The 18,243-nt window shown below is 37.2% G+C and overlaps 1 protein-coding gene across 1 annotated transcript; it reads right to left on the bottom strand.

Annotated features, from left to right (window-relative positions):
- Positions 1-6,057: 6,057 nt before the first annotated feature.
- LOC139727639 (ly6/PLAUR domain-containing protein 6B-like) lies at positions 6,058-17,875 on the bottom strand. Its single transcript, XM_071638620.1, has 4 exons — positions 17,689-17,875; positions 10,642-10,740; positions 7,377-7,516; positions 6,058-6,481 (listed from the first exon to the last, which is right to left on the bottom strand). Exons 1-4 carry the CDS (start codon positions 17,816-17,818, stop codon positions 6,302-6,304), a joined length of 549 nt encoding a protein of 182 aa, XP_071494721.1. The 5' UTR covers positions 17,819-17,875; the 3' UTR covers positions 6,058-6,301.
- Between the last annotated feature and the right edge of the window lie 368 nt (positions 17,876-18,243).

Here is an 18,243-nt window from a genome sequence, read left to right as displayed (position 1 = left end):
GTACATGCAAGTGATGAAAGTTATTTCATTTAAGTTGGTATCGCAATGTTTGTTCTTGTCATTGGAAAGTTGACCAATCGCCATCGAGTAAATCATGGTGATGTTGAATACCTGGGTCAAATGAAGCATAGTGTTTGGTAGCATTTCAGTTGATGTCACTTTTGCAGATGGTAAGACTCTTTTAAATAGCTTTACATTGTATCATTTTACTGTCTGTGGTCTATGTAGATAATGTAGTCCATGCCTTCAATTTTTGAATTCTCGCTATTTGGTCTATTTTGAATTTTTATTGCTTTGTGCTCTAAATCTCTAATTTCTTCCCTTCATTCATGAAGAAGACAATATGCAGATCTGTCTTCACTCCACCCTCATCCATTTCTCTCTCTCTTATTTGAACTCTCTTTACCAAAAAGATACAAAGAATGAAGAAAGTGTAGCAAACATATGGAATGGAATTTGTGATTTTCTCTTTGACACATAGGGATGTCACGCAGATCTATGTACAAAGATGCAGTAAGTTATTATAAAGATTGTATACATGTTTATATACAGATTGTCCTGTATCATCGATTAATAATACAGTAAGTTAACTTGGACAGTCTGCTTGTTATATGATGACAATTTGACATGAATTATGATCAGTACTATCATTTTAATAAAGAAATAAAGTGAGGAAAGCCTGCTTTAGATATGTTGAACCCATCTGGAGATTTTGGGGATGTTAGAATATTATCTGCAGAATTTTGTTTTAATCAGAATGGAAGTAATTTTACTTTATTTGTGTAATGACAATGTTAAGGATAGACAATTTGCATTAATAATAGGCAAAAGATCTTTGTAATACCAGGAAACTGCAATATCATAAAGAGGATCTAAAAACCATATCATGTTTCTCATTATGCAAAGGGGTAAAAAAAATGAAGTAATATAAAGAGTTGGGAACTGCCTTATAGGTATATCAATGCCTTTTGGTTAAAATCATTTTGAAAGCTATGCTTTAGCAACACCGAACACTTTGAAGATATTTGGAAGGCTATGAGATTGTGATCAGCATGTCTAGTTACACCGAAATATGCTTGAAATTCCATTACAATGCATTGTGCGTACTTTTGCATACTGTAAAAGTGATTATTTTCCCGCAAGTAATTTTTCGCACTCGACTGGGTGAGATGAATTTCACTTGTTTTTAATTCCGCAGAATCAAGACATTAATTAGTGGAACATAATATACGTCGTACAAAAATTTTTGCGTATTTTAATTTTCTCGCTGGATTCTTCTTGCGCGAAATTTGCAAAAATTTCCACTTTTATAGTATTGACTCTCACTCTTGTTATCAACATACAATTGGCAATGGAGAACTTTCTGCAACAGCAATGTGAAAATGTGACATTTATAATGTGATACCAGCAGTTTTCATGAATTTCTAGAAATTTCCAGAATATGAATAATAAACGATGCTAATACAAGGTGCAATTGAGTGTGACAATCTTCTAATATGCTTATTACAGTGTTCAATATACAGTTATTCATGAAAAAAAAAAGAGAGACTTGTAAAAAATTACTAAAGAAGGAATATACATGTCTAGAATGTGAGATTTGATTTGATAAATTGGTTATGAATTTATTTGTTTTATGTGACTGCTAAGGAAGCATTGAATGCTTACAAGCAAGTAACCATGGGACTGGCAGCAGTACCCTACAAAGGACTAGGCAGTCTAGAGTTTAGGGGAGATCAAAGAAAGGGTTACTTGGATTGGGCCTTTCCCTAGCAAAAAAAAAAATGTGCATATTTGAAGGATTTGTACACAGCATTGATACATTTAAAGGGCAAGAGAAGAGTTTTGAAAAACAGAACCTTAAAATCTATCATCCTCATAGATTCATTCAGTTATCTATTTGGGCTGTAAATGAACACATTAGATGATTTCACATTGTACAGTACATTTTGGAATGCACAGTCACAGCATATCAAACGGCATTGATCGCTGGTCCAGTCATGCAGTGATTTTATAAAGGAGGAAGTAAGGTAAAACAAGCCTCACTGAGTAGGAAAAGGGGACCCATAGCTAGACACGTGATGTTGCAGGATATTCTTGTTACCATGACTACTGCTTCCAGACAACAGAAATTTGCATTTCAGTCATTAGAGTAACCGAGAACAAGAAACTACTTTCAACTTTCATCTATCTTGAAAGTTGATGATGATAATGACGGGTGGCTATAAAGATGATGGTGATGGTGGTGATGGTGATGATGATGGTGGTGGTGATAATGATGATGATGGTGATGACGACGATGATGATAATGGGGATAAAGGTGGTGTTGGTGATGATTATGGTGGTAATAATGATGAAGATTTATGATGATTATAGTGATCGTGACAAGGGCAATGATGATTACCTGAGATAGCAGAATATGGCTCTCCACTACAATCACAACGAACCAAATGACACGTACGACAATCATCTCTTGTACGGACTAGTTTGTGTATTCAAACAGGCTCATGGCTTTGTGTTAAAACTTATATTCTTTGTCCACAACACAAGTAGAACAAAACAACATACATTGTACACTGAAGGGGATGAGACCGGAACTGCAACAGCTCTGAAAAAAACATTGGTCTTTTTATTATCACGACTCACGCTACACAGAGACTATTGTGCTTTTATAAAGTGTACAGAGATGAGTGGCAAGACAGTCTATCATACCTGGTACTTTAATAAAAATCATACCTTTTTTTTTTTTGCAATATTACAATACCCTGTTGATTCTATCCATTAAAACCCTACAAAGTTTAACAATGGAGCCCCAGTGCAGTGTTGAAAGAGAGATTTCTATGAGAAAGAAGATGGATTTAGTTCTTAATTATCTAGAATATACAGCTGCCAAACCTTCATTCAAACATTCTTCATTGTACTGGATGACTAGCACAGTAGACACAAAGTGATATACCATCATGCTAAATAACCACTGCAGTGAAAACAAAGATACAGGTATGTGGGACTGCACATGCAGAAATGATTAGTAATTTGATTGTCATGATTAGGACCTACAGCAATTTAATGATTATCAGCTTGTAAACGTGTGTTGAATGTCTTGCTGGGTTTTGACATATCCCTTTAATGCATATGTCCTTAAACAGTTGTATTCTGGGACTTTGTATCTCTTTGTGTGACACGTTCATACACCAGACTCATTCAACAGCTTGCCATCATTGCATATTTTGCTCAGTCATAACCGTGCACAAACTTACAATAAATAAATTGCAATATGCCACAGTACATTGACAGTGTCATGGCCGTAGCTTTGTCATAAAATCTACATCACAGTAAAACTTGCAATTTCCTCTACAACCGCGCTGTGACCGCTGTGTAGCATTTTTAGCATTCACTCTTCCATAAAAAGTTGGAAGGCTTTGAAAAACGTGCTGTATTCCTAAATTGCTTGCATGTTGTGGTCTCTGAATCATGTGGCACACAGAGTTTACATTGTGGCAAACAATAAGGTGAACAAAATTTATACTCTGGGGGAATACCCTTACAAGAAATCCATAAAACTAATAAACTTTAGATTAAAAACAAAAACAGAGTTCTGTTTTTATAGACTATAAGTGAATGGCATGGTACAGTGTCATTTGGCAAGTACAAGATGGACCTATCTTTATGCAGTTGTAATACAATTTAGGAAGCAATCCACAAAGACCTCGTATAAATAATGCAAACATCAGATGCTTTCTTTGAAAGAAAAACACTTGAATACCATTACTCAGATCAAAGGGCATAGAGTACCCAGAGTGAAGTGGCCTCTGGAATGTCCTCTTCAATGTATAAACCAGGGCAAATACCGTATGTCCCCCCCAAAAAAAAAATTACAACAGAGCTCTCCACAATGATAACTTTTAAAAAAAGTGAATCAATCCAAATACAATTTCAGGGTATGAAACTGTAAACTTATTACCAACATCTTGCAGAAAACCGCATCTGATTTGCATCAGTGGTGAAAGAGAAATTAGGATTTTTGTAGAGCATGTCATAAATCCCTTCCCTCCAAGTTCTGTCCATTGTGTTCACACACTAATATGCAGTTCCAAAGGCATACAACTGCTAAACTCAGAAGAATCAGACCCATCGCATTTCTCTGTAACCACTTAACCAAATTGAATGGGGTTTTCTGCAAAATATAGCGGTTGGATTTTAAATTCTAAGACCCTGCAATAGCATTAAGACAGTTTATTCATATTGGCAGTTTTCAAGCGAAAATCTGATTGTATTTTTTTTTTTTTTTTTTTTTGGGGGGGGGACATACTGTATATGGATACTCCCGATTGCCAAGGTCATAAGCATACATCTAATCAATGACATAAAGTAAGAATACTTCTCTCACAATAAAAAGGGGAGGAAAAAAACTTCTTTGCCTTCATTTGTGTCCATTCTTTGCCTAAAAACAATGCAACAAAGATAATGTTTCCTTTCCCTCATCAAGTCCCGCAAACCACATATTTGTTGTTTGCTGCTGTATCTTTGTTTCGTAATTCCTAAATTCATTGTTTTACAGATGACTCCCATTATTTAAAAGAAATTCTCTGGACCACAGTCTTAAATTGAAATTTGTTGTAGCCATAACAGTAAAGTACAATCATAGGTTTCCTAAGCATATGAAGATCATAACTTTTTAAAATGAATTTTTACTTCGTTGTTACAAGAATTTCCTTATAACTATGTTCGTAACGGGAGCGCACTGTACTTGCAGTACTTCTTGTGATAGAATAACAGTTACCTCCCACCCCCACCATTAAGTCTGCATACAAAATGACTGGTGCTTGAAAGCACCCTGGCAATGTCTTTAAAAGAGATATAACCATACATAGTACATGAACACTGACACTCAATGTCACTGTAGTGCCACATCCCACACATATTCATATGACATTACAAACAGGTTTTCCTCTGCAGTTAATCAGAAAATATGTGAATTGATACCAGTAAATCAGCATATTTTCTGACTTATATTCATATATGTTCTGATTTCCCATAGAGGAAATTGGAAAATACACAAATTAAAAAAAACTTTCACTATTAAAGTTTGGAGTACATCCTTTTCCATTTTTGGCATGAAAATATTGAGGGATATCACCCCATCAAATGCTAACAACTAGAGAAGCTAGAGGAGCTTTAATAAAATAAGAATGATTTGCAAGACTTTGGGCTTCTGCTTTGAAAAAGAGAAAGAGAAAAATGAACTAACACTCTGCCCTGGCTAACTATATCAACACTAGTGACACTTATTTAAACAATTACATATCATCTTTCTCATATCCATTTACAAGACAATAAATCTGTCCATATAAGTTATGAAATATGGTACATATGTACAGATACAAGTAATTTGCACTTTGCATGGAACAAATATCTTACTATCAGAGTTTAAACATAGTCACTCACTACCCACACCTTCATTGGTCGAGACAAGCAGACAAAAGTGGCATAGGTAACAACTCGATTCAATCTATAAACTCCACAAAGTCATCTTGTATGGAACATTTATTTGCCTTTGCCCTCATTTTGTCACTCTTTCTTGTTTTGAGGGAGCAATACACTTTGATTTTCTGACATATATATGTCTTTCAATTTGAAGTGTAAACTCTTATGCTTATTGTGCGTGAACTTTTTATTCCAGAGGAGTAACAGTTGATGGGAATTTAGCACGCCCCTTTTTGATTGTCCACCTATAGGGAATGCATTTGTGATCATATCAGTTACAGTGCCTTCCTTGCCCAATTAGTTGGTAAATTTCTCACACCAGCACGGTACGAGCAACTCCATAGTATTCTACTTAAGTGGAAACATCCACAACCAGTGATGCACCAGTTCTCCACTGTGATGAAGCATGATTCCAGCTCTCTTGTGATGCACGTGAACACAGGATAAAACAATCTTCAGACTACGGCGTGATATATTTAGCCACTTATCACAAAAGACGAAAAGAAGCAAAAACACTTGTAGCCAGGCATGAAGAAAGTCAAACTGCTGAGTTTTAAAAAAAAAAAGTGTCCTTAATGTCGAGCGAAATCTAAACACAATGAGAGCATGTGAGTGGCAGTCGTAACATGCCACTTTGCGCCAAGGTAGAAAACATTCGGTGGTGCGTGATGAATGACGTCAGCATATTAATGTTTAACTCTCCTTCCAATCTCTGACAAGAGAAGAAGTAATGTTTCACATACTAAAAAAAAAGTAATTATCCTCGGCACCCTTCGGGGCTGGGGCGTAAAAACACAGTCAAGTATCCCGGCTGGGAGTGTTACCATAACCATCCGCGTACGAGGACTATCGAGAGGAGTAAGCACAGAGCTGTACACAGTCGTGAAGACTGTAATAGTGACCCGCCGCTGTAAGGCGTTATTGTCGTAAAGACCGCTGTGCTCGAGTTTGTCGGGACCTCGACGTTGCACCGTGAGCCCTCACAGCATGAAACACAGCGCTGATGAGAGAGAAGAAAAGATAAGTGTAAATATACGCACAGTTCTATGCATTCACAATGAGTCTGCCCTTTTCACCAGAAGGTAATTAGGTCTATCTAATACATTTCATACAATTTCCAATCTAAAAAAAATGTAGAGATTAAATCTTTAAAATGTCCATATCATATATCAAAACAGCATAAGCTAAACACAGAGACTTCAACTCTCCCGTTTTCAACGGGAGATCTCCCGCCGAAAGCCCATTTTTGTAGAATCTCCCGTTCTCCCGCTGAAGATTTGATTTCTCCCGCCCTGGCTCTGTGTCTCCCGGTGGAAAGCATTTCTTACTTATTGCTATCGTATGTTGAAAAAATTAGCCTTAGATAGCACCATGAACCCTAAGAACTTCGCGCTTTGCACACATCAACTTGGAGTCTCCCGTTTGCTAGGGGTTTCGGGCGGGAGAATCTCCAGATCAGAAGGTGCTTGGAGTTGGAGTCTCTGTAAACAGCAACTTTCCAAACAAAAGTTCAAGTAACGGTAAAAGCTGAGAAAAACACTCCAAAAAATCTTCATTTGTTTTGTATGTGAAAAGTTGAATTTGTTTTCTTACTCTCTGAGTAGAATTGATTTTTTTTCCTTTAACATGAATGATCAAAGAGTTAAATTCTAAAGTGGTTTAGGTTGCCTCTGTTACTATTGTGTGAATGAAAACTCTTACCTTGCTTGGAGAAAAATAAAAAGTGCTCTTGAAGTCATTATTCATCCTCATAAGAGCATCCCTGATTTACTCAGACCCGAGTATTGCATTTCTGCATATTGGAATGCTCTACATGAAACATCTTACTTCTGAAATCTTTGTGATATTTGAGTCATTTTTTTTTTGTTCTTGTCATATCTGAAGATTTGTCTTACCTTTACTTCTGATTGGTAGGTGTCAAAACAGCCAACAGCATCTGGCGTACATTCCCCATTGGTAGCACACAATTTTTGGACTAAAACACTCTCCCCGGAAACATGGTTTAAGTGGTGGGCTGTAAAACAGTATTTTGTACCTGCAAAACACATAAAGATACAGAATTAGATTTTAGTCTACACTCTACGTCTGTACATGACTCAAAGGGTACACAAGCTTTTACTTTATCGAACATGACAACCATTCTTGTTGTAATTGGTAGTATCTATAACTTGATGGTATAAATCATGCTCGTTACACAAAATTTTATTTGATTGTTGCAGAGGCCTGGGTCCAATACTATATACCTGTACATGTATATAATATATTTGCAATTGTCTTTCAGAGGCAAAATTGCAATAATAGCAGGATGCAAGTTTAAATTGCAATGGCAATAACTCAAATTCTACCAGCTGATTGGTTCTTGGCTACTGCCATAGCAACCAAGATTACTTCAACTTAGGACAACTAACATATCATATTGTAACCAGGACCCCTGGTTGAGAATTATGAGATATGCTTCCACCTGATGTTGCAGTTATCAGAACATGACATGAAATAGGACCAGTTGGGTGGGCACAGTACATGGAAATGTGCATCCAAGATTTACAATGGCAGTCCAAAAAAAACAAGAATAGGGTCATGAGGTTATTTGTCTGACTGACAGAGTCATAATTTGTAAAGGTCGAAGCACTGTAATGTAATCTATCGGATACATATACCAGCACCACAATTCATTCATCCACATAATCCATAGCAATCAATTACAGCACACTCAGGGGATTAAAATCAATTGATTGCATGCTTCTCCTTTAGTGGGATGGGAAAGTTTGTTACCCTCATACACTTCGCATGTGTAGCAGTCCCCTAAAATGATTAATGCAAATTACAATTTTGTACTCAGGCACTACTTATTTACAAAACAACAAGAGCTAAAATGCAATTTCAGCTCTTGTTGTTTTCTGAACGACTGATTTCTGCAAAATGTCGTCTTCATTTGTTAGGGGCTAAATCATTAAACACTCCAAAAATTATGGCATGTACAGTATACAAAACCAACAATGATAACTGGTCAGAGCATGAAAGTTAAAAGTTTTAGATATTAAGTGGTTTGGGGCATCAAATCATCTTCGAAAACCATGTCTATGAGTTTAAAGGACAAGTTCACCTTCATAAACATAAGGATTGAGAAAATGCAACAATATTAGTAGAACACATTAGTGAAAGTTTGAGGAAAATTGGACAATCGATGCAAAAGTTAGGAATTTTTTAAATTTTTGTGTTGGAACCGCTGGATGGGGAGACTACTACAGTTTGTGAGTCATATGCGTACAACAGTATAAAGAAAATGTAAAAGAAAATTCAACATATTTTCACTTTTTTCGCATAATAAAAGAGCACTTGACTTGCCTCTTTCTAAAGGCAGGGGGAATAATATTACCCATAACATTTGTCGGTAACGAGTCAGGGGAATGTGTACTTTTTTCAAAAGATGGAATTTTGTGAAATTCTCTTTATATTTTCCTTATATTGTTGTACGCATGTGACATCTAAGTTTTTCATACACTGCAGTAGTCTTCTCATCCAGCGGGTACTGCACAAAAACTTCAAAAATTCATAACTTTTGAATGGATTGTCTGATTTTCCTCAAACTTTCAATGATGTGTTCTACTAATATTGCTACATTCTCTCAATCCTCATGTTTATGAAGGTGAACTTGTCCTTTAATTATGTTGGAGGTATTGTAAGATAACTCTCCTGGAAATTCTGACCAGAAAAACTGCTTCTAATCTTTATTACTAATCCTAGAGAAGAAAGACAAGAAGTATATTCGCAGAAAGGAACATTATATGTCTTGATGATTTCAGACGATCAGCACAACAACAAATTCAATCTTTTTCTTTGGTGATTGAGACTGTTTATTAAAACATGCTCACAGACAGATGCCCCTGGCAAGCAAACAAGAATAATACTTTCTACCTTGGGCAGATGGAAAACATGCCTGAACACCTGATATTCTACCATCCAGGTTTATACAGTAAGTATTAAGCTGCTACATTGTTATCTGAGCCAGGCATCCCATGGTGTGACTGTGAACACGTCTACGTCCAATCAAAACTGTTATGCTGCCCTCGTCTGTTTATCAGGGAAAAAGTCCTCCCGGGAGTTTGCACGTCCTATCAACCAGCAGGCAACCATTCCTTCTTGGGACAAACCTATCTCTGTTAGACAGTTGGTTTTTTTCTCCCTGACATTCTACAAATAAGCATATAAATACACTGTCACAAACTAGCAAATGCACTTTGCATACAGAGCTGCATTTTTTTTTGGGGGGGGGGGGAGGGGGAGGGGGAGGGGAGAGGGGGAGAGGGGGAGAGAGGGGGAGGGGGAGGGGAGAGGGGGAGAGAGGGGGAGGGGGAATACAATCCCGAACATACTCTGGTAATAAAAATCACTAAACTACATGTAGTGAGCACAGATTTTATCAAAAAAACAGTTCAAATGTAACTAACTTCAAACTATTGCCATTACGTCATGTATTTGATGCTATCCATAATACCCCAATAGGGGTACAAACAAACTACATCTATTCACAAAGACTTCTGGTAGCCAAGAATTTTGATGAGTTCCACAGGATGAAAACTTACTTCAGTATACAGAATCCCCCTACCCCTTGGTTGTTGTTTTTTTTTTTCAAGAAAAGGAAGCAGCCAGGTATAACAGGCAACAAACACGTTAAAATTTGGCGGAAATTAAACAAATATGGAAGTTATTCCTGTTTTGATGTCAGCAGAACATCACAAACATGTCAGTCATTGGCTACCATACCATTACTGTGTTTGCCATAAGAGTACAACACAACATTGCATCACTTTATAATTGCTAAGAAATCCTTAATTTGAAGTTTCTTGCATTTCTATGCAGAATAGACTTTATGCCTCTTTGATGATATATGTAAGAGCAAAATGTCTGACATTATATGATTTAATAAGAATAGTGGGGGATAGTTTTATTGAAATTGAAATCAAGTGATATTCTGTTTCCAAAAGTGCATAATTATCAATAAACATTGTACACAAATAGTGATGAAAATGTCCACAATATATCTGCTATGAAATATATCAAACAAGCAATGTCTTTACACTGCGATGGAATGTTGAGTAAAAGCTGGGTCTCCATATAGATATCTTTACACCTTGAACAAAGGCTAACTCCATCAATTACCTTGCGGGCAAAAAGCATCATACGCTCTCCTGTTACACTCCTGGTTGTTCTTCTTGTTACTGCAAGTGAAACACTTGATTGCATCTGGAAATGGGGTTGCTATAGAAGAAAAGAAAAAAGAGAGAAAAAAAATATATAACAACAACAGAGGAAATGAAACTTGAACCAACTAATCATGGGACCTAGACCAATCTAATCAAATTTAATCTTATCATTCGAGCCAACATATGACTTTCCTGCATAAGGGTCTGAAGTACCAGTATCAAGAAGGCACAATTACATGTACATGGAATATCAGAGTGTGTGTGTTTGTGTATGTGTGTGTGTGTGTGTGTGTGTGTGTGTGTGTGTGTGTGTGTGTGTGTGTGTGTACATGAAAGAAAGAATGAAACAAAAAAGACAGAGGGACAAGATGATGATTGTATTTCTCACAGAGGGAGAGGGTAGAAGAGAGAAAGTCTGACAAAATGTTAAAAGCTACCGAAATCCTTGCGTCTGATTGGCTGAGAGCAAAGAGAGAAAGCAACTGAGAAAGAAGGAGAGATAAACGGGGAGAAGAAGAACAACCTGTGAAAGAAAAGAAACATGCAAGATATAACAGCTGAGTGAACTTCTTATATGATAGCGAAACAGTATACTGTATATGCTGTTATTTTCGCGAATGTCGAGGTCACAGACATTTTCGCAAATTGACACAGAGGCCTTCATAAAGCGCACTACTACCACAGCGTATGGTGACATTTTCGTGTGTTGTTAAATTCACGGTCCAACTGCGATTTGCGAAATTCGCGAAAATTAAACCCTCGTGAAAATAACAGCTTATACAGTATATACTCCCCCAAAAAAATTTTTAAATTAGCAATTCTTGAAAAATCTATCACAGAAACATCTGTACAATACAGTGTGAACTGAAAAAAAAAAAACCACACACACACCAAAAAAAAAAAACCCCACAAATGATGCCTGCTGCAAAGAAAGCAAAAACCATTAATATTCAAGACACAATATTGGAATGATAAACGCAAGGGACAGCACTCCGCTGAAAGAAAAAAATACAATTTCAAAATTGATCAGCAATTCTTCAAGTGGAAGTGAGGTTGGGTAGAGTGGACAGAAAGAGAGCTTGTTCCTACTGACTCTCTTCATCGTGGTGCAGAAATGATTGATCCAAGTACCTGGAGGTTCATGGGTCAGCGACTGACCCCTGAACTCGTAACAATTCAACTCTGACAAATGCCCCCACTCATGCAAAATGGCAACTGTTAACATTGCACTGACTCAAGAAAAGAATTCCCACATTATGTGACTGTGAACGAGCTGAGGGACATATAGCTGAAGAGGATAACTTGAAATAAATGAGCCATAGAATGGCCAGTTAAAGGGATGGTATAGTTTTGGTTGAGATGGGGATTTAGGTTTTAACTCGTTGTAAAATAATTGGAAATCATTTATATGAAATATTGTACAGCATACAATTTTATGTGGAATTCCAGAGTTTATATGATGAAAATTGGTTTTGAAATGGCTGAGATATCCCAAAACAAAGAGGACCTAATGAAAGGTGGGACCAACATTTTTTTTATTATAATCATTTTGTTTTTCTTTGTTTTTGGATATCTCAGCCATTTCAAAACTGATTTTGATCATGTAAACTTTTAATTCCTCTTAGAATTGTATGCTCTTTGATATTTCAAGTAAATGATTCATAATGATTTTCGCATAAAGTTAAAACCTGAATCCTCATCTCAACCAAACCTACAGTGTATACCATCCCTTTAAGATTGATGGATGTCTGGGTGTGGAGGAGGACCCCGGTATATGATTGCATCTTACAGGAGATGGAGTCAGAGAGAGAGGGGAGGGGATTGAATAAGAGGAGAGAAAGAGAGAGGAGAGAGATTGAAGAACTGCAAAAACTTTTCATTCAGTGAAGAAAATCATGACCATATTTCACTATCATATTCCAATATGTCATCAGTAAAACATTAATCAATACATACACTGGCCTACAATACAAAAATCTCTATTAATCTTATAACTTTCAAATGGTATGATCAGTTGTGGAAGCAACAGACAAACAGCACTTCACTGTTGACTAACACACCTAAAGTCTTCTTTTATAACTCACTATCAATGATATTGGAACCACATTATATCAAAATATTAGACCTATAACAGATAATTAGCTACTAAACATTGTTTTGTGTGTTTACCCCTTTGGGCAATTGGTCATCCTAACAACACTAAAATCTGTAGGTACAGTCTGTATAAAATGTTATGCAGTTTGATGTATTCCAAAACAAAGAAAAGGAAATATTGAGCAGTAAAGTTGTTTTTGTCTACTTCTGCTTGCTGAAATTGTATATCCAAATCCCTTTATCTCTGTCATATTTGATCCATCCATTAAAATTCACTTACAAATACAAAGGAATTTTTAAAGTCTCAATCATGTATGACAATGCCAATAGACATGGATATTCATACAGTATCTGACATATGCAAGCAAACAATCTTTAGAAGAAAAAAAATGAATTGAAAACAACAACAACAACAACAAGACTTTGATAGACTTGAGGGCTGCTCTGTCGAGCCATAAATCACATCAGACAGTTCTAGAGCCCATCACAGATATTTCATGCACCATTTGCCTCACTTTTCTCGACAAGGGCCAAGTCTACGACATTCCTAAAGAGAAGAAAAAGTGAAAGAAAGAGAGAGGGGAAAAAGAGTCCCAACCAGGATCCAAGCGGTGGACTGATGGGGTCGGGGAAGGATTTAATCAGGAGATGAGAGATGGTCTTGCATCACAGCGGCCACACCATCTGGTACAACCCTTCCAGGGATTGGGGTGAAAATACATCCAAAGTTGACATGTACTCCCCAAGTTCAAGACCATGGGCAAACCTGCCCGAAACAGGTACACTGCTAGTCTCCCCAAATTCAGACCCCATTTCGGCAATAGCTTTAATTTTCTCTTACAGCTCATCTCTACAGCTTAGCCAACTGCTTTTTTTACTACAGACACAGCAAAAGATTGCTCGGTCAGTGCATTGTGTGTTAAATTGGCATCTCCATGGCAGGTCCTCAGTTCAAATCTCACATGGGGGATTCACTGATGCTCCAGCAAAACTCCTACATAGATATGTAATGGCAGGGGATTTCAATTACAATATCCCCTCCACAAAGCAGTAGATTGTGTGAGCTGGGTTGCTCCCCTTGATAAGGAAGGGCATCCACAATATCCTCGCCTCTGCTACATCATTTTCCTCTGAATACTACAAGTAATGATTTTGTGATAATTTCAATATTTAGTCTACAAATATTGATTAATTTGGAATGGTCTGCGCATTGATATGGTTAATTGCTGGAAGACACCAAGGGTAATGCTGAGTGTGACAAATACTGTTTTACAATCTCATTTTCATAGTACAAGTACGCTGTAAATTGCTGACGTAAGATTTCCACTTTTGGAATATCAGCTTTGAAGGTAGACTAGCTACCCTTGTAGCGGAGCAACGCTGCCCACACAACGAGCGTCTGCTGGAACGAGAATGAAACGGGGACCCATATCAGGTGGGATTCGGCAGATTAGCGGCTCAGTGCAGAAGCGGCCGGCCGGGGCAACAAGCTGGAAATGCCGACGCTTGATGGAGATGTGGAATCTTCCATATCACCTGAGTGGTAATCTCGCGCGGACTGTGCGAAATGTTTTCCCTAGCTTCCATCAATACCGAGCCACATCAGCTGTGTATATATGTATTACCATGCAGCGTGTGAGATAGTACTCTTTCACCACTAAACTGTTTTTGATGTCATTACTTTTTTTTTCTACATGAGGTGTGGGCGTGTTTGCAAGGAAACTTCCATCCTTATGGATTTAAATGCTCTTTTTACATTACACATATTTTCTGTAATCCACACTTTGTATCAGTCTTCATCCCCCAAAATATCCTACTCTTCTTTCCAAGTGGATTTGTTGAATTCCACGATGAACAGAGGGGAATTTAAAAAAAAAAAATGATATTGATGCTGTCAGTCACCTGTAACTAAATATATTTCCATATAAATACCAGTACACGAATAGGGCTGTTTATGACTCTACCGGTATCAAGCAAATTTTGTTATAACTTCCACAAATGTGCTGCTTTCAGTTAAATGTATCAACACTTCATATTTTAGTCTACTTTCATGTAGTATATTTTCCTTTGGAAATAGGTATAATGAACAGTCTAATCAATTATCTTTCTAATCAAAATACATGACACAATAACATGAATGATTGTATGACATCGCACAGCACTTCTTTACAAAAGATAACAAAAATTATTGAAATTACTGTCTGGTCTTTTCACTTGATGTTGGAGTTTTTCTGGGAAGACTTACGGAAAAAATGTCATATGTGTAATAATATCATATCCAACAAAGCTAGTAAACCATGCAAATTCATATAGTTTATCGAACTGTACCATTACAATTAAATATCAAAAAGAGCATTAATTTTACACTTTCAGTTGACAGTCTTCCTATCATATATGTAGGTGAAAGCTGAGGTAATGCACCAAAGATGGAGACCAAAAGCAAAAACAGAAAGGCAGAGAACCTGCAAAACCATATGTAAAGCATAATACCGCATATGAAGTGTACATATTCCATATAGTGCATTGACATCCCAAACTGTGAAAATCTGAAAGATGGATCCAAGCACTCTCCGTAAGACGAGTGGTGAGCAAAAAATTGCTTCATCGAAGCATGAAACATATGCTGTCCTCTCTCCCCCCTTCCCTCTCTCCCTCCATCTCCCTCGCCTGGAGAAATCCCACCTAAAATGGATAACATATGGCAGCGAACCTAAGAAGCTACCTGTGTTGAGAGCAGATACATTTTTTCACAAGCTCCACACATGGTTGGAATGCTAACTACACACATGCACACACATAAGCTGCACGTCTGAGGACCTCATTCCCCACTTTCAAATTCATTATTCTCCTCAAACAGACACTGGCTATCATTCTATTTTCACACATTTTGATTTCCCTGATGCTTTTATAGAAAGTAATGAAAATGTGGGTGAAATCTATGTCTTTGTTCTGAAATAGCTCTCCTTCTGGCTATTGCTTTCTATGGTAACTGTGACACTCTTTTGACTGGTAATGACAAGGTCCTATCAGAACTCCCTTTACATCAAAGATTTGCATACAGCTGTATAGTGTTTAGGGGTTTCTAGGTTTCTGAGATTTGAAAGTATTTTGAGAATAAAAAGGCGTACTAAAATAACAAATTTTAATGACTGAAGAACCAATGCTAAGAGTGCTATGGCCAAGCAGCAAATCAATACAGTACTAGATTTATGTATCAATGTATAAATGTATGAATCCTTAAAGTGCTACCTGCATTCCCTTTTGCACCTGTAATAATGATTTAAAATACCACGGTAAGTGAAAATATATCAAAGGGTCTTGAAATCATCTCAGAAATCTGCTTAAATACTAGGTAAGACAAACTAAATATTTTTTTTTCTAAAAAAATGATAACTGCCTCCTGATTTGTATGAAACTTTGCTGCATCACATGGAAGACTGATTCTGTGCATCCATGGAGGTATGGAATCTTTTATGCATCCTCCTAAATCATTCATACATGGATTTTATATTTCTTTTTTTTTTAATTCTCCTGGAAGGAGGAGCAAATGTCTTTACGTCTCCTGTCTCTGAACCTGTTCAAGCGTGTCAAGATGGATGATCGACGCGGGAGTGATCGGAGGCCCGTATCCGATGTCACAAATTTATGACTGGTGAGGTAGATTTGTCTCCGGTTTCCCCAAACCCCTGCAAACCTCTTGGCTGCTAAAGCAGATCAAATTGAACTTGGAATGAGGTGGGGTGGATGGGGGGGGGGGGGGGGGGTAGAGAAAGGGTACGGCTTATAGAGATCCTGGGGCCCAAGGGGATTGGAAGAAACCAAAGAAAGAAATGAAAAATCTCTCCAGGGGTGCCAGAGTCACACTGTGTGAGGGCAAATTTGCTACTTGTAATTTTTTTTTCACACTTACAAAAAAAATGTATTTTTCTTTTTGACTCGTAGTCTCAGGCCACAAATGTGCCATGGCATCTGACACTGAAGAGCAGAGTGCATTATTTTTGGCATTAACTTGGAAATTGCGTTTATGTTGATGTGTACAGTTATGTCGCAATTCAGTTGGCATATGCTCTGCAAAGTCCTCCACTACTGTCACACATTTGTTTCTTTTAACACTATTTTTCCCCAAAAATGTATGATCATACATATCTAAAAAGTATGAGAGCCTCACTATCACCAAGGAAGTACTAGACAAGCTCACCTAGTATCTCTTTGGTACCACCTACCAGGGAGGTGTCTTTCTTCCACCTCCCTGCACCTACCACCTACATGGAGCAGAAAGGGAGAATTCATGACCGGGTAAAACTTAGTCTGAAAAGAAAGAGTAAACTTCTTATGAGCACAACTTTGAAAATATGTAGGGAGGTTATAAAATTGTGAAGTTTTGCTCATTTTGTACAGTTCTTAAACATTTAATATGAATATGCAAGCTGACAATGTCATCAAATCACAATTTTCCATAATACTCATGTACCAAAAAAGAGACAAAAATTACATTTTTGTGCTACAGAAATATCACCAAAGTCAGATTCCTGGCTGAATAACTCTAAAATATATTCAGTCAGATATATAAGGATAAGACAATGGTGTATAATTGCATTTAAACAAAAAATTGGAATTTCAGGATTTTGTGTACAAACTATTTGACAAACTGTAAGGAGATGACACTCGTTTGCATGGATTATTCATGTTGACTGTTCAAGAACTGTTTTGTGAAAATTTGCAAAACTTTACAATTTCATAACTTCCTTAATATTTATCCAATTTTGATCAAATTTTCATTTGTTGTGCTTACAAATGTTACTCTTTCTTATCAGAATAACTTTTCACTGGTCCAGAGTTTTCCTTTAAGAATTCTGCAAGGGCAATTGGACTCTGCCTCCCTTGCAATGCACTATTCGCTGAAACTTACTGTCATCGTAGGAGAATATCAGCATCGGCTCGCTGGGCAGGCAGTACATTCCCACAATGCTCAGGCAGAAGACGACCAATGAGAGCCACGGGAGGTGACACGCCCCCAGGCAGAGCTGTGATACCAACATGATGGAACCACCTCAGGAACAGGATGGCAGGCTGGTCTAAGAAGTCGTTCACGATAGCAAGAAGAGTTCCCGATGAAAAATCTATAAAATTTACACAAACACAAACACCTAAAACTAAGCATACTTATCTTAGGAAATAAGTAAATGTTACACTAACTGTTGCAAAGGACTTGTTATCTAAATCTAATTTCAGTCTATCTTTTGATGTTTATAGCATTGTTACTGCAAAACATATTATCAACATAAGATAAAGCTCTCTTCGGTGTAAGTTTGAATTCATTCTTTAATCAGACTGTTTGATGAAATAATGCCTTCTGCACCCACTTGAGCATTGTATTCAAAGGGTTAATTTTAGAAACAATGTAACCCTTATACAGACAGAGGGGTAGTGTAATGGGTAAGCCGTGCCACTTACTGTATTCTAC

The sequence above is a fragment of the Diadema antillarum genome, unplaced genomic scaffold, assembly GCF_040938485.1.
Source record: "Diadema antillarum isolate AM-2024a unplaced genomic scaffold, OU_Dant_1.0 seq00000138_RagTag, whole genome shotgun sequence".
Taxonomy (NCBI): Eukaryota; Metazoa; Echinodermata; class Echinoidea; order Diadematoida; family Diadematidae; genus Diadema; species Diadema antillarum.
This window is presented reverse-complemented; position numbering and strand designations above follow the sequence as displayed.

Excerpts from the sequence above, each read along its gene's own strand:
- LOC139727639 (XM_071638620.1), bottom strand. The coding sequence starts at position 17,818 with ATGTTGGTATCACAGCTCTGCCTGGGGGCGTGTCACCTCCCGTGGCTC. Across the intron at positions 10,741-17,688 it reads GATATTCTCCTACGATGACA|CAACCCCATTTCCAGATGCA; the intron begins GTAAGTTTCAGC and ends TTTCTTCTATAG. Across the intron at positions 7,517-10,641 it reads TGATGCTTTTTGCCCGCAAG|GTACAAAATACTGTTTTACA; the intron begins GTAATTGATGGA and ends TGTGTTTTGCAG.